This window comes from Salmo salar, chromosome ssa26 (genome assembly GCF_905237065.1).
Source record: "Salmo salar chromosome ssa26, Ssal_v3.1, whole genome shotgun sequence".
In the NCBI taxonomy this organism is placed as follows: Eukaryota; Metazoa; Chordata; class Actinopteri; order Salmoniformes; family Salmonidae; genus Salmo; species Salmo salar.
Window position 1 is genome coordinate 5,341,491 of NC_059467.1, and position 16,934 is coordinate 5,358,424.

Below are 16,934 nucleotides of genomic sequence, written 5' to 3' on the forward strand. Positions count from 1 at the left end.
TTTATCGAACAAAAGAATGCATGTATTGTGTAACATGATGTCCTAGGGGTGTCATCTGATGAAGATTGTCAAAGGTTAGTGCTGCATTTAGCTGTTTTTTGGTTATTTGTGATGCATGTGGTTGGTCGGAAAATGGCTATGTGGCTACTTTTACGATATACTCCTCTAACATAATCTAATGTTTTGCTTTTGCTGTAAAGCCTTTTTGAAATCGGACAACGTGGTTCGATTCAGGAGAGGTGTATGTATAAAACGATATAACATAGTCCTATATTTGAAAAAAAATATTTATTACATTTCGTTATGCTAATAGCGATAGGATTTTTCGCTGGATGTCCGCATACGGGACGGAGCTCGACCAGGGGTTAACTACACATGGTTGATGATATTACTAGTTTATCTAGCTTGTCCTGCGTTGCATATAATCGATGCGGTGCCTGTTAATTTATCATCAAATCACAGCCTGATTCACCAAACGGGTGATGATTAAACAAGCACATTCTCAAAAAAGCACTGTCGATGCACCAATGTGTACTTAACCTGTTCGGGCTAGGGGGCAGTATTGACACGGCTGGATAAAAAACGTACCCGATTTAATCTGGTTACTACTCCTGCCCAGTAACTAGAATATGCATATAATTATTGGCTTTGGATAGAAAAACCCTAAAGTTTCTAAAACTGTTTGAATGGTGTCTGTGAGTATAACAGAACTCAAATGGCAGGTCAAAACCTGAGAAGATTCTGTACAGGAAGTACCCTGTCTGACCATTTCTTGGCCTTGTTGATTATCTCTATCAATTACAGGGGATCTCTGCTCTTACGTGACACTTTCTACGGCTCACATGGACTCTCAGAAGGCGGCAAAATGCTGAATCGTGGCTTTGCAGGCTCTGGCTGAAACAAAGTAGCGCGTTTGGGTAGTGGCTGGTTACAGTACTGTGAGACTCAGGCTCGTGCCCGCCTCGACCGAAAGCTTTCTTTTCCTTTGTCTGTTTACCTAAAAGGATATTCCCGGTCGGAATATTATCGTTTTTTTTACGAGAAAAATGGCATAAAAATTGATTTTAAACAGCGGTTGACATGCTTCGAAGTACGGTAATGGAATATTTCGAAATCTTTTGTCACGAATTGCGCCATGCTCGCGACCCTGATTTACCATTTCGGATAGTTTCTGGAACGCACGAACAAAACGCCGCTATTCGGATATAACGATGGATTATTTTGGACCAAACCAACATTTGTTATTGAAGTAGCATTCCTGGGAGTGCATTCTGACGAAGACAACAAAAGGTTACCTAACAATTATTTTAAGAATTATAGATACAGAACTCCTCTATGCACTCGCTATGTCCGATTTTAAAATAGCTTTTCGGTGAAAGCACATTTTGCAATATTCTAAGTAGATAGCCCGGCATCACAGGGCTAGCTATTTAGACACCCACCAAGTTTAGCCCTCACCAAAGTCAGATTTACTATAAGAAAAATGTTATTACCTTTGCTGTTCTTCGTCAGAATGCACTCCCAGGACTTCTACTTCAATAACAAATGTTGGTTTGGTTCAAAATAATCCATAGTTATGTTCAAATATCCTCTGTTTTGTTCGTGCGTTCAAGACACTATCCGAATGGTAAAGAAGGGTGACGCGCACGACGCATTTCGTTCATTTAGCCAATAATTATATGCATATTCTAGTTTCTGGGCAGTAGTAATAACTAGATTAAATCGGGTACGTTTTTTATCCGGCCGTTTTATACTGCCCCCTACCCCCAACAGGTTAAGGGTTGATCTGAGCGTTCTGTCCTAACAACAGCAGTTGTTGGCTAGCTTGCTAGCTACTGCCAGACACAAATGAGAGAACAGCTCATTGACCATTTTACTCACCCTAGCAGAGCTGGTTAGGCTGTTTTTATGTTATCCAGAGCGTTGGTGACTGCAACTATTTTGTTTGCAACAATTTACGCTTTTTTGCCAACGTTTATTGACAACAGCCATATTCATCAGGTGTTGAGCGTTCGTACATTTTGTCAGTTATTCTGTGCTCAAGCAACCAAGCTAGCTGGCTAACGTTGGCTAGCTTACTAGCTGACTAGCAAAATCAATGATGAGACCCTCTGCATGACTGAAGAAGGCAATGAGCTCCGTCGGGGTCTTTTGAAAAATGGCGGGTGGGGAAGTAAGACCTACTGCGTGATAGTGAAAGAGGGAGACAAGCCGTGTGGGGAAACGTCTTTTTTCACCCGATCTATCCAACTTATCACCTCTAAAATGTAAATAAAACACTATAAAGCGTTTATATAATGTGTCATAACATGCCTACTTGAAGGTTTGTGTCTAATTTGAATCAGGTTTTTAGGGAGGTGCTAAAGTTATCTTCAGAAGTAAACAGCTGCTGTCGCGGCATTTGAGAGTCATAATGGCTGGCAGTGATGATGCCAAAAAATGTATGCATTCAGTTGTACAATTGACTAAGTATCCCCCCTTACTCTGTCCCTGTCCCTTTCTTGTTTTTAATCTGAGAGAAGCGCTACACCTGGTGGAGAGAGGCTGTACGACACATAATGAGTTGCATTATGCTCGCTGTACGTTACGTCATGACACATCACAATTTAACGTACAGCGTCAGAGGGGTCAGTTTTTTCAACTTTTCTCCAATACTATCGGGCCATTACCATGTCAATCAACGCTTGAATAGAAACATAGTTCACACCCTGAATTTTGATGCCAACACAGTCGCTACAGTCCCATTAGTTTTCATTGCAGCCTTGTTTGAATGCCACAATTACCCAAATTTGTACGGAATGGGGTTAGTCAACAGTAAAGGCTAACTGGTAGACTAGCTAGCCAACAAATAATGACATTGCCTTCCTTTTAATCCCCTATCAAGCTATGTGGTGACAGCTAACGTTTTAAAAAGTTTAGCCGTATTTTGTATTACAGGTCGCTAGCTAGCTAACTTAGTAACTTGGCTAGCTAGCAACTTGTCTAGCTAGCTTGTTCTCGTCATGAAGGAAGCAGGTAGAGTAGCTACCTGGTTGTATGGTTAGTGAAATGACAATATTTTCTTTCAATATCGACACAATATTGATTCATGATTTATGCATTGACAGTTTGAAGTGGATCACAAACCAACACGTTGGGTCTGGTCTGCGAGGGACCGCCGCTGACGACCAAATCTTGACCCATTGTATTTATCGTCTATAACAAACAGGGCGGTCCCTTTTATCAGACATACAAGGATGAATATTTCATATCATGTAAGGATATCTATTGATTTTTTTATACATTTTTTATTATACGGATACCTGCTGGGGCGGCAGGTAGCCTAGTGGTTAGAGTGCTGGACTAGTAACCGAAAGGTTGCAAGATCGAATCCCCGAGCTGACAAGGTAAAAATCTGTCGTTCTGCCCCTGGCAGTTGACCCACTGTTCCTAGGCCGTCATTGAAAATAAGAATTTGTTCTTAACTGACCTGCCTAGTTCAATGAAGGTCAAAATAAATAAATAAATTGATCAGGTAATGACTACAGATATGAGACATTTCTGAAAGTATGTGGATTCGTTCATGCCAGATTATAAAGGCTTAGATATGTCAGCATGTTGACACATATCCTTTCTGGAGTAAAAATATTCTACAAATATGTAAGCAGGTGCGTGTCTTACACGTATCTCACCCCAGATATCTCCCTGCATTCACATGGTAGCAGGAAGATTTCTGAGGTCCGAATTGGATGCATGTAGAATTGTTTTCTTTTTTTATTTAACCTTCATTTAACTAGGCCAATCAGTTAATAAGAACAAATTCTTATTTACAATGACGGCCTACAGAAATTGTGCGTGTGTGTTTCTCTGTGTGTGTGTGACTTACGACAGTCCTGTTCGTCGGAGTCATCCTCACAGTCGTTGTCCCCATCACACACCCAGGAGCGGCGGATACACTTCCCATTGTCACAGTGGAAGTCCAGTGGAGAGCAGGTGGGCAGCACTACAGAGGAAAACACCAGCCATTAACATAGCCGAAGCAAAGCACAAGCATACACACAAAAATTCATGATAGCGAACATGGCCCCATGGTCACAGCCAATACACTGAGTATACAAAACATTAAGAACCCCTGCTCTTTCCATGACATAGGATTCACCTGGTCAGTCTAGCATCCCTTATTGATGTTACTTGTTAAATCCTCTTCAATCAGTGTAGATGAAGGATTGAGACAATTGAGACATGGATTGTGTATGTGTGCCAGACAGAGAGAGAATGGGCAAGACAAAATATTTAAGTGGCTTGGAACGGGGTATGGTAGTAGTTGCCAGGCACACCGGCATGTGTCAATAACTGCAACGCTGCTGGGTTTTTCACGCTCAACAGTTTCCTGTATGTATAAGGAATGGTCCTCCATACAAAAGGACATCCAGCCAACTTTACACAATGGTGGGAAGCATTGGAGTCAACATGGGCCAGCATCCCTGTGGAACGCTCATGACATGTTGTAGAGTCCATGCCCCAACAAATTGAGGCTGTTCTGAGGGCAAGGGGGGAGGGGTGCAACTCAATATTAGGAATGTGTTCCTAATGTTTGGTATACTCAGTGTATATAGCAACACAATTAAAAGACAGAGACAGAATGAGAAAAGAAAGTATAGGAAAGAAGCAAAGACAAGGTGATGGCAGGGAAACACACTGGATGGAGGGGAGGTTGGTTATTTATTATCCTTCATATCCTATTCTATGTGTCCATTCCCTGAGTCCAAAATTCAGTGCATTCCTCACTAACTGCATATACGCTGAGTCCGCTGTACCCATCGCAGAATGACTGGCTCTTTGTCATCAACAGATAATGAAATTACCACAAGGAGAAGGGGAGGAAGAGGAAGAAGAAGCAGAAGAGTTATCTTTCTTGTGGGCCTTCAGGCCACTAATATATACACACAAACACACATACGTGCATGCCTGTTGATATGAAGTATGACATATTGACCGTCCAACATGGACTACATGAAAAATGCATGACGTCACTGAGTAAAGCAGCCCATGCGGCAGCCAGCTATGAAGTCTGAACTGACTGAGTGAAGTATGAATGAATAATGTGTGTTTGTGTGTGTGTGCGTGTGACAGAGGCATTATGGAGTAACTGGGTGAGGAATGCCCCACTGACCCATATAGTCCTGTATGGGTCCTGTATTATTAACAGAGAGAGAAAAAGAGAAAGAAAGCAAACAAGAGAGAGAGAGAGAGGAGAAAGAGAGAGAGAGGAGAAGAAATTGGAAATACAGACATTGTTATCCTACAAGAAACATGGTATAAAGGAGACGGACCCACTGGTTTCCCTCTAGGTTACAGAGAGCTGGTAGTCTCATCCACCAAACTACCAGGAGTGAAACAGGGAAGAGACTCAGTGGGTTAGAGCAGACCTAACCCACTCTATTAAATTAGTCAAAACAGGAACATTTTACATCTGGCGAGAAATTAATAAGGAAATTATCTCAACAGACAAAAATATCCTCATGTGTGTTACCTACATCCCCCCAATAGAATCCCCATACTTTAACGATGACAGCTTCTCCATCCTAGAGGGGGTGGAGAAGGGACATGTACAAGTCTGTGGCGACCTAAATGCCAGAACTGGACAAGAACCTGACACCCTCAGCACACAGGGGAACAAACACCTACCTGGAGGGGACAACATTCCCTCCCCCACATGTCCCGCCTAGACATAACTATGACAACATAACTAACAAAAACTGGCCACAACTCCTGCAGCTTCACATGAGAGCTGTTTGAATGTAAAACATGTTTTGTTTGTTGCAAAATGCGTTTTTTGGCAGAAATGCCTTCTCGAACATGTGAACTTTCATGTGCCTTAATAACAAACTTGTATGCCATCTGTAAATATGAATACAGCTCTTAAATTACGAGCCTTGTTGGTTAAGCCACAGAAAAAGCCAGCAACCTTCCCACTAGCCATGATTGGCTGAGATAATGAGTGGGCTGGACATGCCGAGAGAGGAATTCGGATTGGTCTGTCCATTTGAGATGGTCAGTCTGTGTTGGTAATCTTGTATATCCTGTATATATATATATATATAGCTAAGTGTTGCTCTCCACTCTGGAAGATCAAGTTTTGAAATCAGTGGAATTAGAGTATGATAACTAAAGAGATGGAAACATGAACACACTCTTAGCGCCATTTGAACAACGAACTCGAGAAATAAGCTCATCAACTGCGTCTGCAGCAGATGTGATACCCTCTGTCATGGCATTGAAACGCCTGCTCAACAAAACTGCCAACACAGACCGTGAGGCTGTGAACAAGCGATTCGGTGGCATTCTCTCTGAGCCTCTTTACTGTGTTGCCACCATGCTCGATGCTAGGTACAAGGACCGCTACTTCGATGCAGACAAGAAAGAGTTTACGTAAAATGTTACATACACAGCTGGACAAGACGAAACGGACAGAGTGACAGTGCGCACCGAGGAAGAGGACCCACGACAGAAGAAGCCACGGACAGAGCTGAAACTTCTCGGCTTGACATGTATGATGAAATCCTAGTTGAGAATGAAACGACTGAACAAATGAACAAAACAGAACAGAAAGTAAGTGAAATAAATAGGTTTTGATTATGTTTTACTGGTAATGGAGACATACCTAAATGCCAACAAAATAACTTTTTGGTCTGTGTGGTGTGGTGTGTGTAGGGTTGCACATTTTGGGGAATATTCAGAGGTGGAAACTTTCCTTGGGAATTAATGGGAATATATGAGAATAAACAGGAATATCTGGGAATTAATGGAAATATATGCAAATTAATATTAATACTATTTAAATGTAGATGTTTTTTGGCATTGGACATATTTACCATATCATATGGAGACAGAAACATAAACCTTTACCGTATCATAAGTAGACAAAACTGCAAATGCTAGAAATTCAAATTAAAAAAATAGTTATGAATTGAACTTTAATTAAATGAGTTGACTCTTCCACATGGGATGATTTCACTGAACAACAAAAGAAAGGGTATATTGAATGATCCATCGCATCTCCCAAAAACGTTTTCAACATACATCTGTAAAATGATAGTCAAGAAACTAAAGCTTTGGTTGTCTTCCTCTCAGGCTTCCATGTCTTCTCCCTGAACCTCCTCAATGTCCACCTCTTGAACATCAGACTAAGCCTCATCTTCACTGTCACTTTCCAACCTTGTTGAGGATGGCTCGTTGTCCGGCTCAAAAAGCCTCAAATTTGCCCAGATGGCCACCAATTTTTTAACCCTTGTATTGGTCAGCCTGTTGCGTGCTTTGGTGTGTGTGTTCCCAAACAAGGAAGAGTTGCGCTCTGAGGCAGCTGACGTTGGTGGGATTAGGAGGATAATGGAGGCAACAGGGGAAAGAGCCTCAGATACACAAAGTCCCTTCCACCAGGTGGCTGATGAGATACACTACCGTTCAAAAGCATGGGGTCACTTAGAAATGTCCTTGTTTTTGAAAGAAAAGCAAATTTTTTTGTCCATTAAAATAACATCATATTGATCAGAAATACTGTGTAAACATTGTTAATTTTGTAAATGACTATTGTAGCAGGAAACGGCAGATTTTTTATGGAATATCTACATAGGCGTACAGAGGCCCATTATCAGCAACCATCACTCCTGTGTTCCAATGGCACGTTGTGTTAGCTAATACAAGTTTATCATTTTAAAAGTCCAATTGATCATTAGAAAACCCTTTTGCAATTATGTTAGCACAGCTGAAAACTGTTGTTCTGATTAAAGAAGCAATACAACTGGCCTTCATTAGACTAGTTGAGTATCTGGAGCATCAGCATTTGTGGGTTCGATTACAGGCTCAAAATGGCCAGAAACAAAGAAATTTCTTCTGAAACTCGTCAGTCTGTTCTTGTTCTGAGAAATGAAGGCTACTCCGTGCAAGAAATTGCCAAGAAACTGAAGATCTCGTACAACGCTGTGTATGACTCCCTTCACAGAACAGCACAAACTGCCTCTAACCAGAATAGAAAGAGGAGTGGGAGGCCCCGGTGCACAACTGAGCAAGAGGACAAGTACATTAGAGTGTCTAGTTTGAGAAACAGACGCCTCACAAGTCCTCAACTGGCAGCTTAATTAAATAGTACCTGCAAAACACCAGTCTCAACGTCATCAGTGAAGAGGTGACTCCGGGATGCTGGCCTTCTAGGCAGAGTTCCTCTGTCCAGTGTCTGTGTTCTTTTGCCCATCTTAATATTTTATTTTTATTGGCCAGTCTGAGATTTGGCTTTTTCTTTGCAACTCTGCCTGAGGTAGATTGCTGCTATAACTTGATGACCCTTCACATACCAAACCATTTCCTTGGCTCTCTTGTAGATTGTATCCATTGTTTTCAGTGCCTTGATGTCCTTGAGGAGCAGATTCAATGCATGTGTAGCACAGCCAATGGGTGTGCTGTGAGGGTAGGACTCCTCCACTTTAGGCCAGTGCAAACACCAGTGCAAATACCTTCTGTGGTCCAAGGTCATTGATGACTGCCTTCAGCTCATCTGCAATGTAGAGACTAGTGTGTTTGTGTTGTTCCTTGGGTCTGTGCTCTTGTAGAATACTGGTTGAGGGGTGGAGATGATGTAGTTAATTATTCATTGCCCATGAACATTCGACCACCCATCAGAGATGATTGCAATACAGTCTGCTTTCTCTATGATTTGCTTGACCTTCATTGAACTCTGTTGAACTCTGCATCCAGCAAATGAGTAGATAAAGCATGTCTGGTTAGAGGGGTGTATGCTGGGCGAAGAACATTCAGAAATCTCTTCCAATACACATTGCCTATGAGCATCAGAGGTGAACCAGCTGCATACACAGCTCGAGCAAGATATTCATCAGCATTTCTCTGACCATGTTCCTCCATTGAGTCAAAAAAACTTCTGATTCCAGGACGTCCATGAGCTGTTGCTATTGAGAAGGTGTCCGATTCATCATTTTCACCTCGAATAGAAGTAGAGGGACTTTTGTCAGAGGTTGTTTGTTGTGAGCGCCGAGGCAACTTTATGCACTTGGCCAGATGATTCCGCATCTTTTTTGCATTCTTCACATATGAATTGGCACAGTATTTGCAAATGTACACAACTTTTCCTTCTACATTAGCTGCAGTGAAACAACTCCACACATCAGATAGTGCCCGTGGCATTTTCCAGTAAAAATTTGAATTAATAATAAAATACAATTCCATGAACAGATAAATAGTTAAGCAGTTAGATTAAACAACTCCATTGTAAGATAAATGTTTTAAAATTAAACGTATGGAAACAGGAGAATTAACACTCCTCAGTTAGCAGGCTCAAGCAAGTTAAAACCCACATGGTAGCAAAAACTAACTAGCAGAAATTGTTAACAAGTTAGAAATTATTTAAACAGACTTTACTGTAAGCTACTATTTACTAGTTAACAACTATGGGCTAAGCGTCCCACCTACTCAACAGCCAGTGTAATCCCGTGGTGCGTTATTCAAATTCCTCAAAAATACAAAAACTTCAATTTTTCAAACATATGACTATTTTACACCATTTTAAAGACAAGACTCTCGTTAATCTAACCACACTGTCCGATTTCAAAAAGGCTTTACAACGAAAGCAAAACATTAGATTATGTCAGCAGAGTACCCAGCCAGAAATAATCAGACACCCATTTTTCAAGCTAGCATATAATGTCACATAAACCCAAACCACAGCTAAATGTAGCACTAACCTTTGATGATCTTCATCAGATGACAACCCTAGGACATTATGTTATACAATACATGCATGTTTTGTTCAATCAAGTTCATATTTATATCAAAAAACAGCTTTTTACATTAGCATGTGACTAGCATGTGACTAGCATTCCCACCGAACACTGCCGGTGAATTTACTAAATTACTCACGATAAACGTTCACAAAAAGCATAACAATTATTTTAAGAATTATAGATACAGAACTCCTCTATGCACTCGATATTGTCCCATTTTAAAATAGCTTTTCGGTGAAAGCACATTTTGCAATATTCTCAGTAGATAGCCCGGCATCACAGGGCTAGCTATTTAGACACCCAGCAAGTTTAGCACTCACCAAAGTCAGATTTACTATAAGAAAAATGTTATTACCTTTGCTGTCTTCGTCAGAATGCACTCCCAGGACTTCTACTTCAATAACAAATGTTGGTTTGGTTCAAAATAATCCATAGTTATATCCAAATAGCAGCGTTTTGTTCGTGCGTTCAAGACACTATCCGTAAGGGTAAATAAGGGTGACGAGCATGGCGCAATTCGTGACAAAAAAAATCTAAATATTCCATTACCGTACTTCGAAGCATGTCAACCGCTGTTTAAAATCCATTTTTATGCCATTTTTCTCATAAAAAAGCGATAATATTCCGACCGGGAATCTGCGTTTAGGTAAACAGACGAAAGAAAATAAAGCATGGGGTCGACTCGGGCACACGCCTAAGCCCATTGTCCTCTGATCGGCCACTTGCCAAACGCGATAAAGTGTTTCAGCCAGAGGCAGCCTCGATATCGTTCAGCTTTTTCCCGGGCTCTGAGAGCCTATGGGAATCGTAGGAAGTGTCACATTATAGCAAAGATCCTCAGTCTTCAATAAAAAGAGCCTAGATGAACAACTTGTCAGACAGGCAACTTCCTGCATGGAATCATCTCAGGTTTTGGCCTGCCATATGAGTTCTGTTATACTCACAGACACCATTCAAACAGTTTTAGAAACTTTAGGGTTTTTTCTATCCAAAGCCAATAATGATTTGCATATTCTAGTTACTGGGCAGGAGTAGTAACCAGTTTAAATCGGGTACGTTTTTTATCCGGCTGTGAAAATACTGCCCCCTAGCCCCAACAGGTTAACTAAAAATCATGTATGTATGTCATATAGAATATATTCACCCTACCCAGTATTGTAATCAAAACTTACCAGAAAGCATGTAGTCCTTGGCTCAGGCAGTGTAGTAGTGTGGGCTCAATAGCATCTCACTAGTGTGCAAGATCTTGAGAATCAGCTGTACATGTGATGGAAGAGTGCACTGTGCATGCAGAGGGTTGCAATTCAAATTGGGGATAGTTTAACCAAAATATGCCACAAGACCTAGAATTGCCTTGTGTATCCCACAAAAAAGGTTCACTCTTACAAGCTAACTTTTTTGATGAATTTAAGCAAAATTCCCCAAATTCCTGGGCTTAACTTCCCATTGAAAATTTTCCGGAAGGTTTCCGACCCTTTGCAACCCTAGGATTGTCTGTAACCTTTATTTAACTAGGCATGTCAGTTAAGAACAAATTCTATTTACAATGACGGCCTACCCTGGCCAAACCCAGACGACGCTGGGCCAATTGTGTGCCACCCTATGGGACTCCCGATCATGGCCGGATGTGAAACAGCCTGGATTCGAACCAGGGACTGTAATGATGCCTCTTGCACTGAGATGTAGTGCCTTAGACTGCTGCGTCCATGTGTGTGTGTGTGTGTGTGTGTGTGAGATCAAACTATATTACTGTACTAGAATGCTTAAAAAGGCCGCAAGGAAAATACATATATATATATATATTCGGTATCGGCCAAAAATGTCATATCGGTGCATCCCAAGTATTTAGTCAATAATCCCCTTCTCCCTCCTCTACCCAGAACCATCTCGACTCTCCAGAATGATAGGATGAATAGTGGTCACATCTGTGCAGTGGTGGTAGTGTCAATTACAGTGAGTTGAATCAGTGACGTGGAGAATGAAACAGTTCAGTCACAGTTCAGTGAAGAGTTACTGTAGAAGTAAAGAGCTGTGTGTTCGTGTCTTAACAAGAGTTTGTAGAACTTGCCCGAACCACTGATACAGGGACAAAACTTTTTTTGCCTTTATTAGTGGATAAGGTTAGGATAGGGTGTAGGGTAATCTGATCCAAGAGCTGTGTTTAGGGGCAACTTCTACCATGAGATTATTTGTATTAGCACTCTAGCACAGTCTTTGAGCTAGCACCTAACACTGAATTCCCTTTTCAAAGTTTTCAATATAACATCTTTGAATAATTCAACTGATCTGGGTGACAGAGAGCACAGTGTAAATACACACGTTTGCAGGCAGGGCACCCACAAGCATAAATTAAACAAAGAAACACGTCGCCATAAAGTATAAAAAACATTTGTGCTCACACAAACACACACATGAGCAATCACACACAAACAATGTTGTAGTGGAGGGTAAATGCACACAAACTGCACTTACGCAACGTTCCTATTTTGCGTGAACGTTTATCCCACTGTTTGCAGAAATAAGCATTGAAAGTATATAGAGCGTTACTTTACTCTCTGCAGATGGCAAACAACATTTACCCACCTATTTTTTACCATTACATTACTGCACACACACAGTTGAGAAATCTAACACACACACACACACACACACACACACACACACACACGCACACACACACACGCACACACACGCACACACACACACACACACACACACTGCATGTCTTGGCTGTGGTATCAGATGGATCATTTGGGAGTTGATGAAGTCTCCTCCTAATGCTTCGATGCCTGCTCAGCTCCTCTCATCCCACTGCATTCCAAGCGCGCACAGGCACAGCACACACAAATCCACTTTTGCTCATCTCTCTCCAAGGTCTAAGAAGCAGAACGTGCTTCAACTTCACCATATCTCCCAGGGTGTCAGAGTGTAAGCCACACACTCTGACTTTGCCTTTCCCAAGGCTATTCCTGGCAGAGCCACAGGATTCAAACTCACATTCCAACCAGTGTTCCCACACACCTGCCATTCCCATCACCATTATGCACACACATGTGCAAACACACGGGCCACTTGGTTTATGGTGTGGGTGAGTGAGAGCGAGAGAGAAATACTGTAGATAAAAAGGAAAGGTGTGTACAAGAGTCTCTCTTTCTCGATCTCCACCCCTTCTCTCCCCCTCTCCTAAGGAAGAGGGGGACGTTTTATGAGATGAATGTGGGAGGTTTTTGGTGGCTTGGAGGAGCAAAGTTAATGGGCTCTCCTTTGCTGGAACAGAGCTACATCAAGTACCCCTAATGGGACCAATATACTGTCTGAAGAAAAATGTGGCTTTTCAATCACATTGTAACTACTATACTATTTACCTATACCTATTTTATGTATGGAAAGAACATAATTGACTTTGAGTATTGGCAAATGTAATGGACACTTACACACATAGCAAATCTGTGACATGAACTCACTCTAGTAGAGATTTATAGGTGGCTGGCTCACCTTCAGAATACCTGCAGGGACGGTCTCTTTGCCTCCGACTTGCTCTCTCTCTTCCTCAAACAAACTCTCTCGCTCTCTCAAACTCCCCTTCTCGCTTTCTCTGTCTCACACATACAAGCCCTCTCTCGTACTCTCCTTCTTGATAACCGTCTCTCTTAATTCAGTTCAATTCAATGGGCTTTATTGGCATGGGAAGCACATGTTTATATTGTTTATTGTCTATTCTATTTGCTTTGGCAAAAGGGCAAAAAACAATCAGTAAACATTCCACTCAAAGTATATAGACCTTTCAAATGTTATATTATTGGCTATGCACAGTGTTGTAACGATGTACACTCTCTCTCTCTCAATTCAATTCAAGGGGCTTTATTGGCATGGGAAACATATGTTAACATTGCCAAAGATAGTGAAGTAGATAACACACAAAAGTGAAATAAAAAATACAATGAACAGTAAACATTACACACAGAAGTTCCAAAGGAAAAAATACATTACAAATGTCATATTATGTATATATACAGTGTTGTAACGATGTACAAATGGTTAAAGTACAAAAGGGAAAATAAATACATCTTAAATATGGGTTGTATTTACACTGGTGTTTGTTCTTCACTGGTTGCCTTTTTCTTGTAGCAACAGGTCACAAATCTTGGAGCTGTGATGGCACACTCTGGTATTTCACCCAGTAGATATTGGAGTTTATGGATTTGTTTTCGAATTCTTTGTGGGTCTGTGTAATCTGAGGGAAATATGTCTCTCTAATATGGTCATACATTTGGCAGGAGGTTAGGAAGTGTAGCTCAGTTTCAACCTCATTTTGTGGGCAGTGTGTACATAGCCTGTCTTCTCTTGAGAGCCTGGTCTGCCTATGGTGGCCATTCTCAAAAGCAAGGCTATGCTCACTGAGTCTGTACATAGTCAAAGCTTTCCTTAAGTTTGGGTCAGTCACAGTGGTCAGGTATTCTGCCACTTTGCACTCTCTGTTTAGGGACAAATAGCATTCTAGTTTGCTCTGTTTTTTTGTTAATTCTTTCCAATGTGTCAAGTAATTATCTATTTGTTTTCTCATGATTTCGTTGGGTCTAATTGTGTTGCTGACCTGGGGCTCCATGGGGTCTGTTTGTGTTTGTGAACAGAGCCCCAGGACCAGCTTGCTAAGGGGGCTCTTCTCCAGGTGATGGCTTTGTTATGGAAGGTTTGGGAATCGCTTCCTTTTAGGTGGTTGTAGAATTTAACGTCTCTTTTCTGAATTTTGATAATTAGCGGGTATCGGCCTAATTCTGCTCTGTATGCATTATTTGGTGTTTTACGTTGTACACAGAGGATATTTTTGCAGAATTCTGCATGCAGAGTCTCAATTTGGTGTTTGTCCCATTTTGTGAATTCTTGGTTGGTGAGCGGACCCCAGACCTCACAACCATAATGGGCAATGGGTTCTATTACTGATTCAAGTATTTTTTTTGCCAGATCCCAATTGGTATGTCGAATTTTATGTTCCTTTTGATGGAATAGAATGCCCTTCAAGCCTTGTCTCTCAGATCGTTCACAGCTTTGTGGAAGTTAGCTGTGGCGCTGATGTTATAGTTTTTTGTGTGCTCTAGGGCAACGGTTTCTATATGGAATTTGTATTTGTGGTCCTGGCGACTGGACCTTATTTGGAACATCATTATTTTGGTCTTACTGAGATTTACTATCAGGGCCCAGGTCTGACAGAATCTGTGCAGAAGATCTAGGTGCTGCTGTAGGCCCTCCTTGGTTGGTGACAGTAGCACCAGATCATCAGCAAACAGTAGACATTTGAAATCAGATTCGAGAAGGGTGAGGCCAGGTGCTGCAGACTGTTCTTGTGCCCTTGCCAATTCTTTGACAGACAGTTGAAGTCGGAAGTTTACATACACCTTAGCCAAATACATTTAAACTCCGTTTTACACAATTCCTGACATTTAATCCTAGTAAAAAGTCCCTGTCTTTGGTCAGTTAGGATCACCACTTGATTTTAAGAATGTGAAATGCCAGAATAAAAGTAGAGATAATTATTTATTTCAGCTTTTATTTATTTCATCACATTCCCAGTGGGTCAGAAGTTTACATACACTCAATTAGTATTTGGTAGCATTGCCTTTAAATTGTTTGACTTGAGTCAAACGTTTCGAGTAGCCATCCACAAGCTTCCCACAATAAGTTGCCCATTCCTCATGAAAGAGCTGGTGTAACTGAGCCAGGTTTGTAGGCCTCCTTGCTCTCACATGCTTTTTCAGTTCTTTCCACAAATGTTCTATAGGATTGAAGTCAGGGCTTTGTGATGGCCACTCCAATACCTTCACTTTGTTGTCCTTAAGTATTTTGCCACAACTTTGGAAAAATGCTTGGGGTCATTGTCCATTTGGACGACCCATTTGCGACCAAGCTTTAACTTCCTGACTGATGTCTTGAGATGTTGCTTCAATATATCCACATAATCTTCCTCCCTCATGATGCCATCTATTTTGTGAAGTGCACCAGTCCCTCCTGCAGCAAAGCACCCCCACAACATGATGCTGCCACCCCCGTGCTTCACGGTTTGGATGGTGTTCTTCGTCTTGCAAGCGTCCCACTTTTTCCTTCAAACATAACGATGGTCATTATGGCCAAACAGTTCTATTTTTGTTTCATCAGACCAGAGGACAAAAGTACGATCTTTGTCTTCATGTGCAGTTGCAAACCGTAGTCTGGCTTTTTTATGGCGGTTTTGGAGCAGTGGCTTCTTCCTTGCTGAGCGGCCTTTCAGGTTATGTCGACATAGGACTCGTTTTACTGTGGATATAGATACTTTTGTACTTGTTTCCTCCAGCCTCTTCACAAGATCCTTTGCTGTTCTTCTGGGATTGATTTGCACTTTTCGCACCAAAGTATATTCATCTCTAGGAGACAGAACGCGTCTCCTTCCTGAGCGGTATGATGGCTGTGTGGTCCCATGGTGTTTGTACTTGCATACTATTGTTTGCACAGATGAACGTGGTACCTTCAGGCATTTGGAAATTGTTCCCAAGGATGAACCAGACTTGTGGAGGTCTACAATATTTTTTCAGAGGTCTTGGCTGATTTCTTTTGATTTTCCCATGATGTCAAGCAAAGAGGCACTGAGTTTGAAGGTAGGCCTTGAAATACATCCACAAGTACACCTCCAATTGACACAAATGATGTCAATTAGTCTATCAGAAGCTTCTAAAGCCATTATATCATTTTATGGAATTTTCCAAGCTATTTAAAAGCACAGTCAACTTAGTGTATGTAATCTTCTGACCCACTGGAATTGTGATACAGTGAATTATAAGTGAAGCTCGTGCTACTAGGAGCTCGTGCTACTAGGTGACCTAAACTGGGACATGCTTAACACCCCGGCCATCCTACAATCTAAGCTTGATGCCCTCAATCTCACACAAATTATCAATGAACCCACCAGGTACAACCCCAAATCCGTAAATACGGGCACCCTCATAGATATCATCCTAACCAACCTGCCTTCCAAATACACCTCTGCTGTTTTCAACCAAGATCTTAACGATCACTGCCTCATTGCCTGCATCCGTAATGGGTCCGCGGTCAAACGACCACACTTCATCACTGTCAAACGCTCCCTAAAACACTTCAGCGAGCAGGCCTTTCTAATCGACCTGGCCCGGGTATCCT

At 41.5% G+C, this 16,934-nt stretch overlaps 1 protein-coding gene across 5 annotated transcripts in view; it reads right to left on the reverse strand.

Annotated features, from left to right (window-relative positions):
* The window catches only part of LOC106587054 (low-density lipoprotein receptor-related protein 4), a 270,120-nt gene that overhangs the window by 103,062 nt on the left and 150,124 nt on the right, over positions 1-16,934 (reverse strand). For all 5 annotated transcript variants that reach the window (XM_014174939.2, XM_014174937.2, XM_014174938.2 and 2 more), the window contains exon 3: positions 3,866-3,982. In XM_014174939.2, coding sequence (XP_014030414.2) covers positions 3,866-3,982 — 117 coding nt within the window. The remainder of the gene's footprint in view (positions 1-3,865; positions 3,983-16,934) is intronic.